Source organism: Gavialis gangeticus, unplaced genomic scaffold (genome assembly GCF_001723915.1).
Source record: "Gavialis gangeticus isolate Ggan-Ray unplaced genomic scaffold, GavGan_comp1, whole genome shotgun sequence".
Taxonomy (NCBI): Eukaryota; Metazoa; Chordata; order Crocodylia; family Gavialidae; genus Gavialis; species Gavialis gangeticus.
Window position 1 is genome coordinate 192,285,940 of NW_017729032.1, and position 23,712 is coordinate 192,309,651.

General features: G+C 43.8%; 1 protein-coding gene across 3 annotated transcripts in view; it reads left to right on the forward strand.

The window, feature by feature from the left end:
• The window catches only part of IL1RAPL1 (interleukin 1 receptor accessory protein like 1), a 1,649,761-nt gene that overhangs the window by 1,551,555 nt on the left and 74,494 nt on the right, over positions 1-23,712 (forward strand). For all 3 annotated transcript variants that reach the window (XM_019524638.1, XM_019524639.1, XM_019524640.1), the window contains 2 exons: positions 11,910-12,042; positions 14,047-14,192. In XM_019524638.1, coding sequence (XP_019380183.1) covers positions 11,910-12,042; positions 14,047-14,192 — 279 coding nt within the window. The remainder of the gene's footprint in view (positions 1-11,909; positions 12,043-14,046; positions 14,193-23,712) is intronic.

Below are 23,712 nucleotides of genomic sequence, written 5' to 3' on the forward strand. Positions count from 1 at the left end.
CTAAGCTGGGGGAAACCTCCTAAGGAGGCAGCTTCCCCAAGGTGGGCCAGCACCTGAACAGGGGCCTCCTTAACCCCTTGTTGGGGGACAGCAGAAGGGTTGGGGACACTTGGCTGGGCTGGCAATGGCCAGCAGGCTTGAAGATGTGCTTCAGCACCCCCTGCCTATTGGCCTGTATCAGTGCAGGCCTGCCCCTGCCTTTCCCAATTAAAAACTGAATGTCAATTCAGCTGCTTATCAATTCAACCTACACAGCTTAGAGGAAGCTGCCTAGATTGAATTGATTCAGCCTCAGGCTTTTTAACTGTCTGTATTTAGCCTTAGAAGTTTAGGAGGTTAGATTGGGTAAAAAAATGGCCACCCCTCTAATACTGTGATTCCTCTTTTGAACAGCCCAGCCATTTCCAAGATCAGATATACAATCCTGCAATTTACTTTAAACTGTATCATTGTAGATTACAGACCTTCTACAGTGCAGGAAGCCTACTCTAAGGGCCTGGTTATATCTTCTTTTTGGTGGCTTCTGGTGGCTTCTTCCCTGTAGTGTCTGCATATTAATATCTTTAAGTGGCTTAAAGCAGTGGTTCTCAAACTTTTCTGTAGGAGGACCCATTTGAAAACATTGATGATCAATTCCAACCCAGTGCCCTACATTCCAGACCCCTTGGCCCCACCTCCAGCCCCCAGTCCTGCAGTGTGTGGTGTGGGGGGCCCCAAGCAGCCCTTGCAGGCTGGAACTCTGACAGCCTGCAAGTGAAAGGTCACCTTTTTTTCTCCTTTAAAGGAGAATCCATTTTTAAAGTTCATTCATGACCCTTTCATATATTCTTGCTTTTGGGTTGTGACCCACAGGTTGAGAAGCACTGGCTTGAAGAACTCATTATGTAGCTCAATTTTATGCCACTCCAAGGCAGGATTATCTTTTGATCCACATAACCTAGCTTCTGTTCCATTAAGGTGTAGGCATTCTTCACAGATGTGCTGCTCATGTTGAAGGTGTAACTTCAAGCTATCACTAAGCCACTCAACATTTGTGAAGCTCACAGTGGAAAATGTAACAAGGCCCTAAGTAAGTCTGGAAGTGGGGAGGCACAGGTAGGATTAGGGGAGTTTTCAGGGTCCATGGTGGGGTTGGTAGGACCTGGGGGGTTGGGGTTGGAGAGATCTGGGGAACTGGTGGGCTTCATGGGGATGTTGGTAGGATCAAGGGAGGCCTTCTCTAATCCTGCAGGATTGGGAAAGGGGTTGATGAGCTTGGGAAAAGTAGCTTGTCTGTGGAGAGGGAGGGTTGTCCATCTGGGGTGGGAGTCAGGGTTGTGGGGAGGGCTAAAAATAACCCAGTGGCAGCGGGGTGTAGGAAACGCACAGCCCCAGGGCTGGGGCATGGCTGGGTTTCCCTAGTCCCAGAGCTGCTCTTCAAACTTGTACAGACATTCAATTTGATTGGTCTAACCCACGCCTGATCTAATTTAGTGCTCCTCACATGGGAATTAAGTTAGATTGGGCTGGCCATTTTTGCCTAATCTAACCTTCATGGAATGTCTATACATTTTGGCACTTAGATGGACCTAACTAGGGATCTAAGTGTAAGGTCCACACGTGAGCAAACTAAATTAGATCGGGTGACCATTTTTTATCCAATCTAACCTCCCAAATGTATGTACGCACCCAGTAGTTCTCACATTTTCTCACTGAGTAAGACAATGAAAAAAACAGATAATAAAACTGACCTAATCTTTTTTTAAGTAGGATTGTCTTCACAGAAAATAGGACTTTCTGAACTTTAAATGATTTTTCCTGGAAAATATTACTTCTCAGAGAAAATGTTGATGTTTTTGTCAAAAAAGAAAGAAAATGAAGAAGTCCTTTCAGATCTTTCAGTTGTTTGCTTTCAATGTAAAAAAAAAATTATGAGCAACAATATGAATTTCTGACCAGCCCTAATAAATACTGAGAACTAAAATCTCAGTTATCACTTTAAAAACATATTTTTTGCTTGTTCTTTGAGGAGACTGCTAACAAATGTCTGTGAGAAATCTGCTGTAGACTGATGGGTATATATGATTCTAAATTTAAACCCCAGCCCAGGGAAATGAATTAGGAATGGATCCAGGCCTCTCCACAGACAAAAGTCAATGTCCTAGCAGAGGTACTCTACCAAAATTGGGGAAAGGCTGTTAAATATGCTACGTAAACATGTAATTGCATCCAGGTGATATATTTTATTGGGTATGCAACTAGGAGGGACATAGACTAGCTTTCAGGTACCACTGTACCCTTGCTGGTGCCTCAAGGACGTGAAATAACCCCAACACTAAGTGCACCTAGCTATTTTATACCAGGTTTGCATCACATTATATGGTGTAATCATAATACTTAACACTTGATATATCATTTTAAAATTTCAATGTACAGAACTCTAAGTGCAAGAAAGGTTATATATATATATATGTGTGTGTGTGTGTGTGTGTGTGTGTGCGTGCGCATGTGTGTGTGTGTATATGTATCTCTCTCTCCATACTGTATATGGATGTGTGTGTGTGTGTGTGTGTATACACACACACACACACTGTAATGGATATGGAAAACTCAGACATAGTGATTGAATAACTTGCCACAGATATCAAAAAAGTCACTTTTAGTCCTGGGATTACAATTTAGGTGTTTCTAGGCCCCTTAATATTATGCTTAGTGCATTAGAAAATATTGCCAATATTGAGCAAGCGTACTATAATTTGACCTAACATGATACCTACAGAGTATGTTAAAGTATTTAGCAATCTCTAATGCCCATCTACATGTTACATTTATGCCACAATTAATGTGTTAATGGGGGCATAACTAGCAAGATTGCTACAAATGCATCCAAATAATGGCACCATAAAATGGCAAACCAGCCATAAAAATGTTCTGTATAAAATGTACTCTATGGCTGATTTATATGACAGCTTAAATTGAACACATGGTAGGGCCAGGTTCAGGGTTGACAGCCAATTGCTGGCTCCCTTCCTTGAGCCAACAATTGACTGATTGTCAGCTCTGGCCCTGGGACCACTAATATTTTGGACCAACTCCAGCTGGTTGTCAGCCCTGGCCCTGGACCTGTGGGCACCCAGCTTTCAACTTGCCAGTGTGGAAGGAGCCTGGGAACACGCACCTGGGTTCCTCCTTCACTGGCAAGTTGAAAGGGTATAATTGGGATCTGATCCTTGATCCCAAAATTGCACCTCCTGCCCTGTACCTGTGGTATGGCAATAGAAGCAACAGTTGGAATTTTGGAACAGATGCTATGGTGTGTGTAAATGAACATGTGTCAGGAGCCTAAACAAAGAGAATCTACATATGAACACTAGAAGGCAGCATTGCAGTAAATTAAATTTTACTGAAGTAAGGCAGGAAGTAGTATTTCTTCCAATAGAGCATTCTCAAGGGATGAAATTGTCTTAAACAGGGCTGACCAACAAGCAGCCAGGGCTGTACAGCCTATGAGGCAGGAGCCATACTAGTGGGAGACCATAAGCCCCCAAGGCTATGTCCTATACACAGGCTAGCTAGCACTTCCCACCCTTGTGCACCAAGCACACAGGTGGAGGCTTCCCACAAGTGCATGGGGGAGGCTTCTCCCATGCCCCCATGGCATCAGGTTGCAAAGCTACTCCAGGTTTCTGAAGGATTGTAGGCTGTGCCATACCAGCTAGATCATACAATGGAAACCAGAGGAGGGTTTCCACCAGTGGGGAAGCCCTAACACTCTGGTCATTGCTGTAGCTGTAATGATAGGGGCAGTGGCAGGTTTATAGGAGCTCGGGGCCTGCACATTAACCTCTTGAAAGCCACCAGTTGGACAGTCCTGGTTTAAAACATGATTAAACCTCACATGACTTTAATTTATTCTTGTTGGCATTTTTTTTTTTTACAATAGCAACTTGCTTTGAATGTGAGGCTTGTTGGGAAGCCTGTGTGGTTTGGCTTTGCCTCTTGTGCTTTGGAGAGGTGATGGCAAAACAATCAGATCCAAAACATCTGATTTTGGTTTGTTGCCAGCGACCTCCTATATTAGCACTGGGGAATTTAACAGGCTTTATATTTAGCGCCCATTTTTTTAATATTAGTGGGAAATTATAATAATAAATGCTATGGATATGGGTGTGTCTGTGGGAAAGAGGAGAGTGAGTGCTTTAAACAGCGCTATATTAAACAGCGCTATGTAAAAAATAAATAGAACATTTGCCTTTGTACTGTGGTATCTCTATCTGTTGTACTGGTCGCACTGTGAAGTGACATTGTTTTCATGTTTAGCACCACTTAAAATGGCCCCAGTTGCTGGCTATAACTATGTAACACACCTGTTATGCCAGACACCTTTGAGGTACTTAATCAGTACTTCCCACACAAAAGGTTGTCCTTCAGTGAAGAGTCTGTCAAATCAAAGTATAACATGGATGCCATCACAGTGTATTTTAACATGTATGACTAATGGTGCAAACACAATTTAAACTGCCCATACAAGATGACATTTTGCTCAAGCACATAACAGTCAGAATTTTCTAATTGCAACTAGCAGGTTCTCTGATGCTGATGTTTTTAATTAGAGCTTATACACGGGACAGTTTCTTTTAATTAAAAAAGGGTGAGTGTAGAAAAGACAGACAGTGTCCTCTAGTGGAGAAAAACTACCATAACATCAGATAGAAAAGAAAATGTCCAAACCATTGCTAATTATAGAAAAACTACACCATTAAAAGACAAATGCTGTGACTGCAGGGACGACTTACCAATTGGGAGTGAAGACTATTGGAAGGTCCTCCTTGTATTCTGGCCTGTTAGAAAGCATTCAGTATAAGGAAAATGCTTCCAATTTTAGATAGTAAAGAGCTTTTGATCAATTTCAAAGTGCATCAGTCTGAACCCAGTTGGCTAGAGCTGACAGTGCATCTTTGTCCTAGGAAGCTGCAGAAATGTTGAATGCAATTTACTTTGTATTTTACAGAAATAAACTCAGGGCAGCATGAGCATATTAATCCTCAGCACTAAAGATAAAACATCCTTGATGCTGGCTGCTCTGTAGTTGCACTAAATGTAATTTTTGTTATTATTTTAAGGGGGAAAATAGAATATGCTAAAAGGCACAAAACCTTCTGTTTAATTATTTCTCTCTCTCTTTCTCCCTGTCCTCTCTGTAGTCATCTTTGCTACTGGGGGATTCTGCTCTTCTATTGTGGACCTTTATAGGGAAACCTCAAGCAGCCAGTATTTACTGGGAACCCAAATGGAGACAGAATTACCTTTTGACTGCATTGCAAATTGCAACAAATTAGACAGAGATAGACAGATACATGAATCTCCCACTGGTGACTTTAAATTATATATTTAAAGTCCTTAAAAGGTTAGACCATAACATTGAAATAATGCTGCATTTCCACTAAATTAAAATTTGGGGGCATTCGTAGTAAGCATACATACCCACTAATTGTCAAATCTGCATTATTTTTAATGCAGTTTTCAGTTCTTCAATGTTTAATAAAAAAACTTACAAAATAATAACAACCAAGGCTACCCATAATTAAAAAATGGTAGTTGGATTACATGGTGACCAAAAGTTTGTCTGTGTCCCTCCCAACTATGTAGTTGGTCCAATAAAAGGTATCGCCCACAAAAATTCTTGCCTCCATAGTTACAAGCTCAGTAGTTCTTTTATAAAATTATGGCTAACACAGGAAGGAACGCTTCTCCTAGTTTTAATTTACTTATTAAAATTTGCTGAGGTGGTGCCTATCTAATAGGCTACATGCTCTAAAAATATTTTAAAACATTCCACTTTTCAGTCCCCAAAATTGGTAAGACCACCATATCCATCAAGTCAAACAATCCCTCCCCCCCCAGCTCCAAAATAATGCTTTTCCAGTAGCAGCAAATGCCAGGGGCTCTATAGCATGCTATGAAATTGATTCAGTACCACATGAATGCAACCATAAAAATGGACGTGACATTCCTCCAGAATGTTTTTGTATCCTAATTTGCCTTTCTGAATGAGACTTCAGAACCTTTATTCCCTTCTCCCCACATGCAGCCCCCCCAGTGTTTGCCAATTATTTGAATGTCTGCTGCTATCAAATTCTGAGAGACCAAAGGGTCAAACACCCCTTAGTGATATTGACATTGCCCAGTTGTTGAATTTCCTCTCCCCTCCTTATACTTAGCTGTTAGTTCCAGGTAACAAGCAAGGTCATCAGTTTTAGTGGCTGGTCACAAGAATCCTGCTAATGACCTTCCCAGTGGTTAATTGTGAAGCCATGTTAGAAAGCATAGATGAATTTACAGGTGAATACCTAGTATCTTGATAGCCCTTTCTCAGCAACAGTAATCTGCACAGTATTAGTAAGTGAAAGTACACCTTTCCTAATTTATCTTGTGTGTGTAAATATTTCATATTGGATAGAAACTTTGAAATCTGTATTTAAATATGCTTAAATATTTTATGTGCATAATATTTTGTGTGTGTAAAAATTAATGAGGAAAAATCTGCAATCTTTTTAACTTTATCTTTGTGACATTCCCCCCTTCCCCTAACAAAACACAGTGTTTACTTAAAGAAAAATCAACATATACACCTCAATATGCACCTATAAATGGCTTAGGGGCTAACTATATACAAGTGTCAGCTCCATAGATACCTTATAGCTGCAGGAATATAGCAGGCTTTTATGGTTTAGTGCCTGTGAAGCCTAATCTTGATGATTCAGAAATAATTTGGCCTACAAACAAGCTCCCTCTGGCTGTGATTTTATCAGCTCTCAAAAGCTAAAATGGGTTGGACTGAGTCTTCATATGGTGTGAGAGTTCCAAGAAAAGTCCAAAATTCTGCAGTGGCCATGGTTCAAAATGCTGCAGTGGCCATGGCACTTGTTCTTCTAAAATAGTATTGGATGATACCAGAGGGTGCCTATACACATAACAGAGATCTGCTTTGATGCATGCTAATTAGCATATGTTGAAGCAGACTCAATTAATCAAGTCTGCAGCAAGTCTCCTGGAGTGAGCTAATTAGCATGCTCTGGCAGCCTCTCCAGCATGCGTATTCAGTGTCCCCACATTCCAAAATGGTGGCGGGAATGCTTTAACTAAAGCATTATTCCCTACCTTGAAAATATCAGCTCTTCAAAACCAATGATTATAAAACATTGCCCATGTTGGCAAACTTACTGAGGGGAACTTTTTTTTGTTTGGCCCTTAAAAATGAGTGGGTGTTCCCTCCACAAGGAGCTGGCACTGGGCCTGGAGAAACCCTTCCCCCTGCCCCCACTTGGTGCCAAAAATTTAATTTATTAGAAAATGTTAAATTCAAATGAAAACTTCAAAGCACAAGGAAATACTAAAAGACCCAAGGGGGCAGAAGGGTACATTGTAGAGGGTGGGGGTAGGAGTGGGAATGTAACTGAGTTACATAGAAAACACACAACCAAGCCCAGGGGTGGGAAGGGGGAAAGGGAATGAGGGGGCATGATGCTTATACAGCAGAGAATATACAGGAGACCCTTCACAACAATACCACATTGTAATAGGGAGGTGGTTTGGAGAACACATACTGTTACAAATAACAACATGTGGGATACAATTGCAGGGGTGGGGAAGAGTCCAGGATTAAAAGTCCTTGGAGGTGATTCAGTGCAGCCAGGCCAGGGGAGGGAGGGAGGAGGGGCAGTCAGGTATTCCCCTCTTTGTCACTTCCAGCTGTTGGTGTGGTGGGGTCCCTGTACTGCTGCTGTCCTATGATGTGTTCTACATAGATGTCCCTTAACCACTGGATGGTGTTGGATACCATAAAGTACCACAACAGCTTGTCATAGTGGTGGGGGATACATGGCAGGCCTGCAGGACACTCTCATTGCTGGAGTCCTATGCTCTGAGTGCCTCGATGATCAGCACCTCAACCATTACATTGTATTGCCAGCTTCTCAAGGTGTCTGCCAGTGGCTGGTACTTCTCTCTGTTTCACTTTCATACCTCAATGAAAGCTTTTAACAGGTTCTCTAACAGGCTGGTGACATCCACCATCATGATGCACTTGCTGTCCTTGTCAGTCATACCTATGTCCAGGTGCAGCTGGCTGTCACATTTTGGGATGGTGCAGTTGATGGACATGGTCCCCACTAAGGCCAGGATAGTCTTTGCCAGTCAGTCCTGGGCAGCATTGTGGCAGAATTGCCACACTCTGGCACGGGGCTTGTAGGCATGCAGTACATGGGGGAGAGTTTCTGCCTCATAGCCGTAGTGTTGACACCTCCTGTTGTAGTTCCTGTAGTGGATGGCACCGTTGAATGGCAGGCAGGTGAAGATAACCAAAGGGTTTTTAGCCAAAAAGGCTGAGATGTTGATGGGAACCTACCACAAGGAGAGGTTACTGGAGCTCATCTGTGTGAGGTAAATGGTAGTGCCCATAGTGTGCAGTTCCCCTCAGTGTTGGCTATTATTCAAGTCATGGTGAGCCACTACGTAGCATATATTTTTACTACTTCTTCACTCCCACAGATTAGCTGTACCTTTCTTTCCCATTCCCAATGATTCCTGTTTCTTTACCAGCCTTAAATGTCTGCCAAACATCACCAAACATCTCTCTAGATGAGAGGCACTCTATCTCTCAGCCTGTCACATGTGGTTGGTGTGGCCCGTCCTTCCATGAAGTGGATCTGGACCAGGTTACCCTGTGCCTCCTCTACATATACATTTTTGGAGCATCTCAGGATTCATGATGGACATCCAGTTCCAGTCGGTGGGCAGGGGCGGTAATTAGCACATCAATCCTTTGTGGGTAGGGGGGCAGTTATCTGAACTACACATGAATACCAAGCAGTACTGAGCTATGGGGTCACCATGGCTTGAAACACTGTTGATTCTGCTGGGGCCCAACCCAGTTAACTATGTGGTAAATCACAAGCCCTTTGGCTTTGGACTATCATGCATAGTTTGTACTATATAAGTAGGTACAAAAGTGCTGGTGAAATGTGTGTTTATGGAGTACTTGTGCTAAAGCTTGTAGAAGTTCCAAAAAGGTCAAATGTATTAATTCTGGATGAACTAAGTTTATGGGCAACCATAGTAATTTGCCTATATGCAAATTACTACAGGAAGGTTTATTTCAAGACCAGTGTTTTCAAATTTGCCCCTTTCTTCCATGTGCTTAGGGAGAGTGGGGTCTGACAGTAAGAGTGGAGGGAGTGACTGCAGGGGAAAGAAGTTGGAAGGGATAAGGAGACTACCTTACCCTCCCCCCCACCCCCGATCTATCTTCCTAGCTGTAGCAGTGAGAAAGCAACAAAATCAAAGCAAACTTCCAATAATTAGATTCTATACCTGAAAAACGGTAGTAAATTTATACATCTTCTACATATAGAATCTAATTATTGTGAGGTCATCTTATAGTCAGGGTCGTCTTAGATTCAAGTAAATGTGGTATCCAAAAGTGGAAGCTAGCAATATCTTAATGACTCTTTTTGTCCTTGCTTTAGGAACAAGGTGCTCTGTAGCATGTGATATTGAGTGAAGGTGAGCTTTCACATAATAGCCAACAGGAATGTAATTGCCAAATAGCTGAAGAACGTAATATATAATTCTTGCCTTAAAAATGTAAATTTAGACTGCAAGCATATTGGTTGTTTGTGTGATAGGGATTGTTACTAGTTCAGCCAGGTGTGGAAGCCAGATGCTTTTTACAGAAGACTGCAAATCATTTCCAATAATAGGACGCTTAGTTAATAATTATCCATCTGTATTATACAGTAGTATACATTTGTTTCCAAATTAAAATCTTAATAAGCTGTGCAAATGTTTATTCACTTTATATATTTATTGATTTCCTGATTGTCTCCCATCCTCCTGCCCTCTTACATGAAAAGTAGTATCTCACTTTATAAGAAGTTCCTTTGATGTTTTGGAACCTCAAGAGAGTTCAAGGTGACAGTATTTTGGCCAGTACTAATGCTACTAGTTTTTCTGCTTTTCGTGTTCCTTCCTAGAGACCCAAGACCAAAAACAGAAAGTTTTTAATGTTAATGCAGGGTTGAATTGACTCGGTGAAAATACTCCTCTCATTAGAGAAGGAGCTACTTACTCTGCATATTTTGACATCAAGTCACAATGGAGAGGAAAACACTGGTTTTGAAGAGCTGATATCTGTTAAGCCTTTGCACAACTGAACAGTAATATTGCATAATGTGTTTTTGTAGTAGGTCTGACTTTAATTGGTGTTATCAGTTGGTCATTTTCAGACAGCCATACGTGAAGTATTTGAGGCAGGAAGTGAAATTTTTAAAAAGTAGTAGTAGTAGATTAATGAAATGGTAAGAGCACACAATAAAAATCAAGCAAATCAGGATTAAGTATTAAATTCCCTACATCAACGTTAGCCCTATTTACCTAATAAAATGTAAAAATTTGTGTTTACATGTTAAAGTATGTTTTCAAGGTAGGTAATAAGTGCATACATATTATTCTTTAGGGTTTATTGAGTAAGAATTCTTTGTAAGGGTAACCAAAAAGGGAATGAGAACCTTAACTTTTAATGGCAGTCTCTTAGAAACAGAACTTGTCAAAAATAAACCTTGACAGAAACTTTTCCATATGCTTCTATTTGCATAGTACTCTCTGCAGTAAGTGCTATAACCTTAATACAGATTTGATTGAGAGTCTGCTTTACATTCCGTTTACCTATTTTAATAGAAATACATGGAAAGGGTCCAGGTGTCTATTCTATTTTTAGATTGGATAAACCAGCACAATATCATAATTGCACAGACTGGAGCCTACATCCCTTGTAAAACCCAAACTCTGAGTAAAGCCAGGTACAGACATTACACGCAAACCAGTATTTATAAGTGATTGCAAACTGGTTTAAATCTGCTACGGAACTGAAGTTCAACGTACATAGACTGGTTTAAAAATGGTGGAACCCAGTCTAAGAGACCTGGATCGATGTGGTATCATACTTAAGCAACTTAAGTTAAACCTGTCTGTCGATCCTCTGTACCAGATCCCCTCCTAACTTAAGTTAGGTTGATGTCCACTGGCATCCCTGCTAACCTCCCCTTGCAGAGGAGTGTGCTGGAACTTGTCCCATTCTGTCCCCATCCCCACCTCCTGCCTTTGGCCAGCTGTCAGCAACAGTGTGTGTCAGGGGAGAAATCTTGGTGTCTTTCCCTGCATCTGTGTCCCTTTACAACGGAGCAGTGAGGGGAGGGACACAGCCACAGCCTCAGCCAAGCAAGGGGGTGAGGGGAATACTACTATCTGTGTCTGTGGGGGCCAAGGCCAGAATCAGGTCCATGCAGTGGGGGCCTCCATTCCCCCTTCCTGACTCTGCTTCCTCCCTCACTGTTTACCTGCTGCATCTGACAGCCAACCACTGGCAGGCAGCAGGACTGGGGTGAGGGGCTGTGCCGGCCAGTCAGGGGTGGCCAGCTGCTGGCTGCGCTCAGCATTCTCTGGCAGCCTGCCAGGAGACGTGCGGGAGCACCCCAACCTACTCACCTTGGCCAATGCAGGCAGCCTGCATGCCCCCTCCGCCCCCCAAAGGGCACACTTGTGTTCTCTTCCCTCCCAGACTATCCCAGTCCACTTAGAGAAACCCGTATAAATTAGTTTGAATGTGCCTCAGGCTTTTTGAATGTCTGTACCTAGCCTGAAAGAACCCAGGATTGGACCCTATACCTATACAACAGTGCTTCTTTTGTTTGTTTGTTTCCAGGTAACATGTTAAATAAGGGTTAGAAATTAGCAAGTCATAAACTGTATCTGCAAATCCATATGTTTCATAATCTGATATGAGCAAGCAAAGCAGTTGCTAACAGCTTATCCAAACATTAAATATTTTCATATATTTTGTAATAAAATTTCTCTTTAATTCTTTGTAACAGGCAGTTCTGCTAATCTAACCTGCCGAGCTTTCTTTGGATACAGTGGAGATGTCAGTCCTTTAATTTACTGGATGAAAGGAGAGAAATTTATTGAAGATTTAGATGAAAATCGCGTCTGGGAAAGTGATATTAGGTAAAAAGAAGAATGTGTCCTCTTTCAGTATTTGTTTCTGATAGTGATTATAGCACTATTTAAAGAGAAGGAACAGATTTTTATTACTAACATGAGTACGGAAATATTATAGGCCTGATTCTCCTGCATGTGACACCAGTTTTATGTAACCATTACTCTTATGACATCAGTGGAATACACAATATGAGACTGATGTAACAGGGTGGAGAAAATGGTCCTTCACCTGGTCATCAACCTTTCTGTTCCTTTACTAACGCTGACTATTTAGGATGGAGGAATGGGGAAATGCTGTTATTGGTAAGATCTGATCCTAGTTATAACACTATAAATTACAACAACTTACACAAGAGTTTGCTAATGTAACGTCTGAATTCACATAATAACTTTGTTGAGTAACAGAACAGTAATATTTACCCCCAAAAAATGTTATTAAGAAGCAGTCTATAGAAATAAATCCAGAACAAGGCCCACAAATAAATACATTTTTTTATGAAGTCACAGAGCCTAAAATAATAGTGTTAATGTTTAAGTCAGGCCTTTGTTTCTAAATATTATTATTCATATTATTTCAGAAAGGAATTGTATTCAAAGGATATTTTGGCCTGCAATGTCTCTGGTTTTACAGTGGAGCTAGGAAGGGATTTTATAGTTTAAAAGTGCTGCGTTAGCCTGGGATTAAGAACAAAGTATGCCTCCACTGAGGATGCTCTGGTTCAAATATACTACAAAATCTCATACAATATTATTATAAAGTGCCTACTCATATCTGAAAGGAACCTTTTTAGTATATGACCCAATATGCTGTTTGCATATACTTAACATATCAATATACCAGTATACATTACTTTAGGACCCCTTACTAAATTACTGTAGGCATGTTATTGACCATAACTTTTCTGACCATGTCAGAAGTTAGCTGTTTTTAAATTCCATCTCTCTTCACTAAAGTGTGTGCTACTTTATAGAAAGGGGACCAGCTTTGTTTATTCTGTCTAATTTTCCAGAATAAGCATAGGCAAACTAAAGTAAGAGAGAAAATCTTACCGGCAAACCAAGAGCACCATGCAGACATTAAAGATTATTCCTGTCATATTCCACTCCATGTGCAAGGGCTACATGAAGTCAAGAATGTCTCACCTCAGTGTACTCCAAGACTATTCTATGGAGCTGAGTCCCAATATGCCAAATTGCATAGAACTCTGCTGTACTATATTTCTCATTTAAAGCCTCCCCACAGCCTTTCACCTAGACAGTTAGGACTTAAAATGTTTAAAGAGGTGATAAGCCTCTTTACAGCTTCTTTGTTTTATGTTGGTTCAGAGAGGACTCTTAACAGTGCTTTTCATTTATTTTGGCCAGGTGTGAGGTGGTGGTGATGATGAGAGTTTCAAGTAATTTCCTACTTGCTCTTCAAGACTATTAACACTATTGTTGGGAATGGTAAAGGGGAGTGTGAAATACAGAAAAGATGGTGACAAAATGGGCTTTTACCCAGGATGTGTTTGCCTCCATCATTTGTTTGCTCTTCCTAGTGGTTTTTAAATCTACACAAGAACCATGATGATCATTAGCATCTCAAGTAATGATTTTTCTTGCCACAGCATGGCCAAGTTGCTTCTCCATGAAATCATAAAGATTGCTGACAAGTGCTTTTGAACAAAACCAATGTTTCATCCAGATGTTTAGTGCTACCATAGGTCTAAAAATAACTCTTGTAACCTTTTTAGATCAGTTTTTAGTTCCATTATTGTAAGAAAATTATATCCCTCTAAACTTTCAATGTATTGTCAGAGCATCCAGTATCCTGCTTAAAGAAGACAAATACTTGCAACATTCATTAGTATGACTAAAACCAAAACTCCTCATTAGGGGTAAGGGAGAAAATCGCATGATATAATTTAATACTATAGCCAGATCTGAAGTAATACAATTGCGAATTGTGAATAGAATTATTATGTCACAGTTTTAGCTAAACCTATGACAGTACTTTTTTTTTCTTTGTAGAATTCTCAAGGAACACCTTGGGGAACAAGAAGTGTCCATCTCATTAATTCTTGATTCTGTGGAGGAAGGAGACCTAGGAAATTACTCGTGTTATGTTGAAAATGGAAATGGACGCAGACATGCCAGTGTTCTCCTACATAAAAGGGGTAAATAGTTGGCTTTTGAACATAGCTACTGAGCATTGTAATGATCTTGCATTTGTACCTTCCTATAGACAGTAATCTATAGAAAGGCAGGGTTTCCTTTTGTTTCCCTGCATCTATGAAAGCCTATCATATGAACCAGAGAAGTCATTTTTAATTATTGTTATCACTGGAATAGAAACAGTAAAATTATATACTTATATAATAAAGGGCTTAGTCCATCTGTCCGTCTGTCCGTAACACTCTTGGAGCACTGTGGTTGGTTAGTAAAACAACCAATCAGAGTGTGGAGTGCTGCCATGACAGCAGGGATGGAGGGGGCAATGCTGGCCTGATCCTGCTCTTTGGAGGCGGCAGAACACTGCCATGATGGCAGGGATGGAGTGTGGGGATGAGGCCAGCAGCACTGGCCTTGCCGCCCTGCTCCATCCCCTCTGTGCCCACTGCCATGATGGTGCCTCACCACCTCTGAGGAGCAGGACCGGGGGCGGGGAGGGGGGGTGAGGATAGTGGAAGTGGCGGCAGCATGGGGTGCTAGTGGAGGGGAATGAAGGGGATGGCAGGGCAAGCTCCCTGCCCACCCCACCCCACCCCCATTCCTGGGAGGTGGTGGCAGCATGGGGTGGTGGGTGGTAGCACTCTGTCCCTGCCTGCCTCCCCCTCCCCCCCACCCATCATTCTTGACAGGCAGTTTTCTAGTCTTTTAATAATGCTTATATAGAATGTGCATTTAATGACTCAATAGTATAGCAACCCATAAAATGTTAGTAGGGGTAACGTGGTAGGAAGCTATTGTCAATATAATTTTATTCATTTTCTGTAAGAAATAAACCCCAATATTAGAACAGTTACTGACAGTATGTTTCACTCCTAGATCATTCCACACCAAGAATGTTATTGCCTTTTCTAACTCACCATTCTGCAGGGTTTTTAGTTCTAAAATGTTGTAGTTAATGTAACACTTGGAGGGAGATCAGTGAGGACCTTTTAAAGTTCTTCTTTTTTTCTCTCTTCATGGATGTCAGGTGATTTGGGCCTAACTAATGGCTTTAAAAATCTCCCACTGAGAAAATTAGAGAGAGGCAGAGAGCACCTTGCTAAACAAGCCTTCCAGTCCGCTTGTACACTTTACCTCCTAGAGTGTACTATACTTTTTATAGGCTGTAGGGCTCTTCAAGGCTTAAGGGCTACAATTGACTTTAGTAAGGAATGAAAGTTCAGGACCAATATCCATGCTTTCCCATCCTTATTGTACTATTATTAGAGGTTAACATGCTACTTTCTTACATGCTTCTGAACTGCTTGTTGGATGCCAGTTTACATTAAGGCAGTAGTCCCTCCTCTAGTTTTTGTTTTGTCAAATGACAAGCTTGAATAAATTCAAAAACAGATTACAGGGCAAACTATCATAAATAATTAACTGGTATGTTTGTCTCCTATCCATCACAAACTACTTGGACAGTCATGCATCATGGCCATTCTCTGCCACTATTATACCTCTTCAGATTTAAGAGGTCAGAACATACAAATAAACAAATGATCTGTCTGGGGCATTAGCTGCCATTTATTCTTGCAGGTATTGAGTTGGGAAAGGAGTGTAAGCCAGTCAGTTGTGGTGTTATAACTATTTACTGAATTTATCACATGGATTCAAATATTTCTGAATTAGGTATACCTGCCCCACTGCTGGTCTATTACTAGCAGGTATAGCTAATTCAGAAATATTTGAATCCATGTGATAAATTCAGTAAATAGTTATAACACCACAATTTATCTTTAACAGAGCAATTAACTTATGAGATAACGAATTTTACTGGAAGAATTTTGAATGAATTTAAAGACAATGATTTGTTGATTTTAGGTCATTTTTTATGTTCTTTTTCCTTTCTGTTGCCTTTTCATGTCAGCAGTAGCTGTAAGATTGTAACACTACATAGAACATCCCCACTGAGGAGTTCTTCAACTGCTAACCTTTAATTGCATGGACTAAACTTTGCAAAGTCACTCTGTTCCCTTGCCTCCCTGAAAGAGCTTTAAGAATGGCAAACCACCCAGAGCCTATGGCCTCACAATGACATGCTCACGAAACAGTGTTCAAAAAGTTTTATCATCATCATCACAAATACCAAAAAGCTAGAAATAGCTAAAAGTTTGGAGTTTGGTTTGGTTTTATCTTGTTTTGTTTTAAATCATAGTGATTCTGAAATGGTGGTTTGAAAAATGACCCTATTGTGTCTGTAAGATGCAAAATGTACCTGTTACAAGCCTTCTACATACTTTGCACATTGACAACTGTTTGAGCAAAATGGGAAATTAACCATGGCAGATAAAAATTCTACCAAGTCTCTCAGGCCTCCTAGCAGGGGAAGTTTTGCACAGCTTGCTTTGTTTCATGTATGTCACCATAGCAACATTCTGCATTAGGTTTCCTTGTTTAGACTTGCATTTAGTCTCTGCTAGGAATCTGTTGTTATTTTCTGAAAATGTAGTCCCATAGAACAATCAATAACTGGTTATAAATTAAGAAGAAATGTTTCCCAAATGTTAAATACTTTTCTAAGTTGCTGGCTTTTGGGTTTTTTTCAGCCATATAAACCAGTCAAGATGTTAAGTCTACAGTGCTCACTAAACACATAAAAATAGGTTAAAACAGTGGGGGCCAACCTTATTGGCAGGCCTGGCACAAATTAGCCATGTATCCTCCCCAAGTGTGCTGCCTGTGCTACTTGTGGTACTCCTGCTGCAGGTTCGCTTAAAACAGAATAAATTCTATGTACTGTAGAGTATAACTGTGATCATAAAGGAAGTAAAAAAGAAAAATAGTTATTAAACAAAAACCATTCCCAGAAAGACCTATTTAAGTAATTAGTGACAAAACCTGTTTTTTTGTATTGTATTTTTGTACTGTATTATCTTTTTTATTTAAATTGTTAAGCCTCTTACTCTGTAAAGGCTGAGAACATTAGCTGCTCTGGGACACTGAAAATTGCTTGCAAATAGGTTACAATACAGCCAGTGTCCACTTCAGTTGGTAACAATAAGAATAACTAAATTTGAGGATGGTTGCTCATAAATCCAGGGTTCTGGGCTAGCTCTGCCTCTAACTAGCATGTGAATTTGATTGAGTTGGTCAAGTTATTTCACCTATGTATCCCACTTTTCCCTTTTGAAAAAAGGGATTCCATTGCTTACCTGCATCACAAGCATACTTAGAAGTGTTTGTCCAGTGTTTTGAAAATATAGAGGGACAGACTTCACGAGTCAGGTATTATCTAGTAATTGATTTAATAACAACCATTCAGCATGAGGCCACCTCTCTTAGTATTATAAGCTTCCGCAGGCAGAAGCAGCAAGGAGCCCGATTCTTTTTTTTTTTTTCTGGCAGAGCCTGCCTGTGGCCCCAGTCCATCCCTCCATGGTGGCGGCGCCCCCTCATGGCTACCCAGGTGGGCTGCTAGCAGGCTGGGTGTTGCCCCAGCTCAGAGGCACAACCCAGCCAGATCCAACTCTTCCCTGAGTCTGCTGGGGTCTGTAGCATCCCATGCATTGCCTCCAGCACCTTCCTACTGCCTGGGACCATTGGTGATGCATAGGGAGTGCACGTGGGTGCACGTTCACCCCCTGAGATTGACGGTGCACCCCCTGCAAAAAAGTGCTGCTGACACTGCTGGCGGCGCCTGCAGGCAGTCACTGTTCGCCCTCCCACCCCACTGCTGACACCAGTGGTGGCATCCGTGGGCAGTCCCCTATCACTGCTGACTGGCGCCGATGATACCAGCAGCATCTGTGGGTGGTTGCCAACCATTGGTCGGTGCTTCCCACCACCCCTCCACCACCGGCAGCGCTGCGGCTGCATGTGGGAGCTCGCTGCTTGCCGCCACCACACTCACGCTACCAACAGCACCACCACCACCTGCGGGAGCTCGCCATACCCCCCAGGGGCATGCAGCGTTCATGCCTGGGACTGCCTGGGAATGGGCTGGCTTGCCCCTGGGACAGCATGGGGAGACAGCAGAAGGATGGCTGGGTGTGCTGGCACCTGGAGAAGGCAGCAGGGATGGTGCACGGGGTGCTGGAAGCCTGGGTGGGCTTGGGGAAGTTTCAGTTCCATGGGGTTCTAGAGCCCCATACACCATCCCTGCTGCCTTCTCCATGTACCAGCACATCCATCCAATCTCCTGCTGCCTCCCCGCACTACCTCAGGGTCAAACTAGTCCATTCCCAGGTGGTCTCAGGAAGCAGAAAGGTGGCAGAGAGAGTGCACAGGGTGCTGGAAGCCCCAGTGGGCTCAGGAAAGAGTTGAATTTAGCCAGGTGCTGCCTCCGAGCTGGGGCAGCACCCAGTCCACCTAGGCAACTCCAGGGGGTGCCACCACCATGGAGAGAAGGACCGGGGCCACTTCACCCACCAGCAGCTCATCCCCCAGCTGGGGGAAGGCTCCAGCTCTGATAAAAACAACAACAAAAGAAAAGATCAGGCCCTTGCTGTAATGTGACAGAAAAATTGAAACAGTTTAGTTCTCAGGGCTTTATTCTATGCCCCACAATTTCAATTTAGGGGGCACAGAATAAAACCTGGGGAATTAAGTCCTTATCATGTGTACAAGCACCCAAAGAGATTAATAAGTTAATGCAAAAGGAACATAGGTCCCTAACTCTGTACCTTAGGCCTTGTGTGATGAAACAAGGGGCATGTGTGCATGACACTTCAAAGCAAGCTAAATGCTTTTGCACCACTTTAATGGTGTCAGTGTTTGCACACCTTGGCAGCGTATTGCACATTAATTCCAGACACTGTAGAAAATTTGCAGAGCAAAGCACTGGGCTCTGTGCAGCTCCACAGCTCTGCAGGAAGTCCTGCAGGCAGCCTGGCAGCTGCCCGGGAAAGCAGCTCCACCCAAGAAAACCAGTCAGCCTGATCTTTCCCTACCCACCCTCACCCCCCCGCTGGAGCCTGCCTTCCTGCCTGAGCTGTGTGGGGGCCCAGTGCTTCTGGGCCTCCCAAGCGTGGTGCCTGTAGGCAGGTGCCACTGGCAGGGGTGGGGGCCACCGTTGGCACAGAGGGGAGCACCAGCCCCCACCCAGCAGCCCAGGGACTACTCTGCCCACCAGCAGCTCACCCTTCTCTCCACACCAGAGAGGCAGGAAAGCCAGCAGGGTGTGTGCACAACACGGGGGTTTAATTGACCCAAAATTGAAGCCGTGTTTTTTAAAACCCACTGCTTCAAATTAGGGCCCCTGTTTTGTCTACACACGCCCTTAGTTAACATGTATAAATCAACCATTTAGCTGCTACCTAGCCATGAAGCTCCTTGACTTCTGTATTGCTGCTGTCTAGATTTCAGCCAGTAAAGATTCTTGACTGTCTAAATTAGTGCCCATAACAGCATGAGTCCTGATCATGCCAGGCAATCCAATACTTAAACTGCCACTGACAAACTAGGCATTTCTTCATTTATCTTGCCTGCTAGAAGCAGTCCTACAGGAATCCGGCTTTGGCCAAAACACTGGGAGGAGGAGGAAGTGACTCTCATATCTTGGTCTAATAAAGGTTACCAGATTCACCCAAAGAACCTTGTCTCTCATACCTAGCACTCCAATTATTAAAGTGTACACCTAGGACCTGGGTAACATTTCCACCACTAAAAATGATTCCAAGAGATGAAGAAACTACTCCTTTCTGCCCTGCTCCTCAAGCTTTCTTGAGGAGAGGGAGATTCGGGTCTGGGGAAAGCATGGGCTGTCCCAGTCTTCCTGTTTCCAGGGAGAATGAAGCAACAAAGGAAGGTCCCTGCCAGCTTCTCAAACCAGGACTCTTTCATGAGAAGTGGGCAGGTAACTTATGTTATTGCTCCCTCTGCTCAGCTCCCAGGCACTGGGAGCTGAGCAGTTTGAGAAATAGGAAAAAAAACCCTGCCCTCCTCCCCCAATGTGTGAGGGGATGGTACAGAGTAGCTGGTGGATGTTCCTCCCCTCCTAGTCTACATACTGCTGCCCTCCCATGCACTTTCTCCAGACTGGTATGACCCTGGTTTTCAGAAGGCACAGGATCCTTTCATAGTTTCAGAGTTGGTAGGGTTGGAAGGGACCTGAGCAGATCATCAAGTCCGACCCCCTGCCATGGCAGGAAAGAGTACTGGGGTCAAATGACCCCAGCAAGATATCTATCTAGTCTCCTTTTATAAACCCCCAGGGTAGGAGCAAGCACCACTTCCCTTGGAAGTTGGTTCCAGATCCTAGCCACCCTGACTGTGAAGTAGTGCCTCCTGATATCTAGCCTGAATCTACTCTCCATCAACTTATAGCCATTATTCCTTGTTACTCCCAGTAGTGCTTGGGGGAACAGGGTCTCTCCCGTTCCCTGCTGGTATCCTTTGGCCAGTTTATAGATAGCTACCAGATCCCCTCTCAGCCTTTTCTTGTGGAGGCTGAACAGGTGCAGGTCTCATAGCCTCTCCTTGTAGGGCCTGCCCTGTTGCCCCCGATCATGCGAGTGGCCCTCCTCTGGACCCTCTCGATGTTGTCCGATTCCCTCCTGAAGTGCGGCACCCAGTACTCCAACTGCGGCCTGACCAGTGTTGCATAGAGGGGGAGGATCACCTCCTTGGACCTGCTCGAGATGCATCTGTGGATGCATGACAAGGTGTGGTTAGCCTTCCTGACTGCATCCCCACATGTTCCATCTTGGAGTTTATAATGACTCCAAGATCCTTTTCTGCCTCTGTGCTGATGAGAAGGTAGTTCCCCAGCCTGTAGGTATGCTGCTGGTTCTTTCTCCCTAGGTGCAGTACCCTGCACTTGTCAGTATTGAATCCCATCTTATTCTCATCCACCCACCCCTGTAACCTGTCCAGATCCAATTGCAGCCTGTCCCTCCCTTCTAGCGTGCCCACTAATCCCCACATCTTAGTGTCATCTGTGAATTTGAACAAGGTGCTTTTCACCCCCTTGTCCAAATCGCTGATGAAGATGTTGAACAGTGCAGGCCCAAGGACCGAGCCCTGGGGGACCCCACTGCCCACATCCCTCCAGATCGAAAATGACCCATCCACCACCACTCTCTGGATGTGGCCCTCCAGCCAATTGGCAACCCATCTGACTGTGTAGGCATCGACACTACTATCTCCTAACTTTTTAACAAGAATGGGGTGAGAGATAGTGTTGAAGGCCTTCCTCAAGTCCAGAAAGACTATGTCCACTACGACACCTGCATCCAAGGATTTTGTGACCTGGTCATAGAAGGCCACCGCGTTGGTCTGACAGGATCTGCCTCTAATGAACCAATGTTGGTTGCCCCAACCATACATTTTCCTGCTTGCCGCTTGCAGATTTGCACCTGGATAATTTTCTCAAAGAGCTTCCCCAGGACCAAGGTAAGACTAACAGGCCTATAATTTCCTGGGCCCTTCTTCCTCCCTTTTTTGAAAATGGGAACCACACTAGCCCTTTTCCAGTCTCTGGCACCTCACCAGAGCACCACAAGTGCTCATGAAGCTGTGGCAGGGTTCCCACAATAACCTCTGCTAATTTCCTCAGCACTCTGGGGTGGAGATCATCAGGACCTGCTGATTTGAACACATCCAGTCCCACCAGAAGTTCCCTGACTTGGTCCTCTCTTACCCTGGGCCTAGCTGTGCCTCCCCTGGGACCATTGGGGATCCCAGCGGAGGGGATGACCTGGTCCCTGCTCAAAAAAATGGAGGCAAAGAAATTGTTAAATAGGTTAGCTTTGTTGTCTGGTGAGACCACCAGATTTCCTAATGTGTCCTGCAGAGGCCCCAGGTTACCTGGAACCTTCTTTTTACCCCCTATGTTTTTAAAAAGGATTTCTTGTTATCCTTGAGCCGGGTTGCTAGTCCCAGTTCCATCTCCACCTTGGCCTTCCAAACAGCCCCGCTACAATCCCAAGCAATGGAGGTATAGTCCTCCCTGGTGATGGCCTCTCCCTTCCATTGGGTGTAGTCCTCCTTTTTAGCTTTTGGTTAGCCATGGGGGCTTTTGAGCACTCTTGACCCCTTTGATCCATGTTGGGATTACCTCCCTTTGGGCTTAGAGGATCATCCCCTTCAGGAACAACCACTTTTCTTGGACTCCCAACTCACCACCCCTCTGAGACCTCAGTGCCTCCCCAACTAGTCTCCTTAGGTCAATGAAATCCACCCTTCTGAAGTCCAGGGCTGCTGTCTTGCTGCAGGCCTTTGCCACCCTGTGCTGGATGGTGAATTCCAATAGGCGATGATCGCTATCGCCCAGGTGATCGAGCACCCACAGTCCCCTCACCAGGTCATCGCTTGTGGCCAGGACCAGGTCTAACAAGGCATTGGGACTGTGCACCTCTTGGGTTAGATGGAGGTCCTGTAACATGACTAGGAACCTATGTGTGTGGTCAGACCTGGCTGACTGCTCTTCCCAGCAAATGTCCGGATAGTTTAGATCACCCATGATGACCACATCCTTTGGCTTAACTGCCTCCGCAAGCTGACCTGAGAATTCCTGGTCTAGCTCTTCTCCCTGGTTGGGTGGTCTGTAGTAGACCCCCACCGTTAAGTCCCTTTCCCCCTGACCCCCTTGTATTCTGACCCAGAGCACTTCAGTCTGCCGCTTCTCTGACCCAGTGCTGCTCATTGAGCATGTGAATTGTTCTTTGACATAGAGCACCACACCCTTGCCTTTCCTCCCTATTCTATCCCTCCTGTACAGCCTATAGCCCTTGATGTTCACTGCCCAGTCATGTGTTGGATCCCACCATATTTCGGTGAGCCCCACTATGTCTGGGTTTGTGTTAGCTAGCAGGAGAGCAAATTCCTCCTGTTTGTTTCCCATACTACAAGCATTAGTATATAGGCATTTAACACCTCCTGAAGGTGTATGCACTGCCCCCCTAATCCCAGGACTATCTGGGCCCCTGTCTCTTACCTGGGTATTTCGTGTGTTCATCATCAGTCTTGGCTGGGCTGTTCTTGTGGGCAACACTTGGTTTGGTGTTCCAAGGCTCACTCTGACCTCATCCTCCCCTTCCCCCAATAAGCCTAGTTTAAAGCCTGCTGGAGGAGATCAGCCAACCTGAAAAAGAACATACGCTTTACCTTTAGGGGAGAGGTGAAGCCCATCCCACCCGAACTTGTCTCTCATCTTGAAGTATGGGTCATGGTCCAAGAAGCTGAAGCCCACCTTGAGACACCATTCCCAAAGGCGCAAGTTGACCTCTCTGATGCAGGTCTTATGGTATCGTCCACATCTGCTCACTGGAAGGACAGATGAGAAGACCACCTGTGCCCCTGTCTCCTTCAGCTTGCCCCCCCCAGAGCATGGTAGTCCTTCATCAGATGATCTGGGCTTCTGGCCACATCACTAGTGCCCACATTAATTAGTACCATGGGGTAGTAATCAGTGTGCTGGATAATGGCCAAGATCATCTTCATCACATCCTGAATCCTCACTCTGGGAAGACAGGAGACCTCATGTGTCAAGGAATCCTGGGAACAGATGGGACCCTCTGTACCTCTCAGGATGGAGTCGCCTAT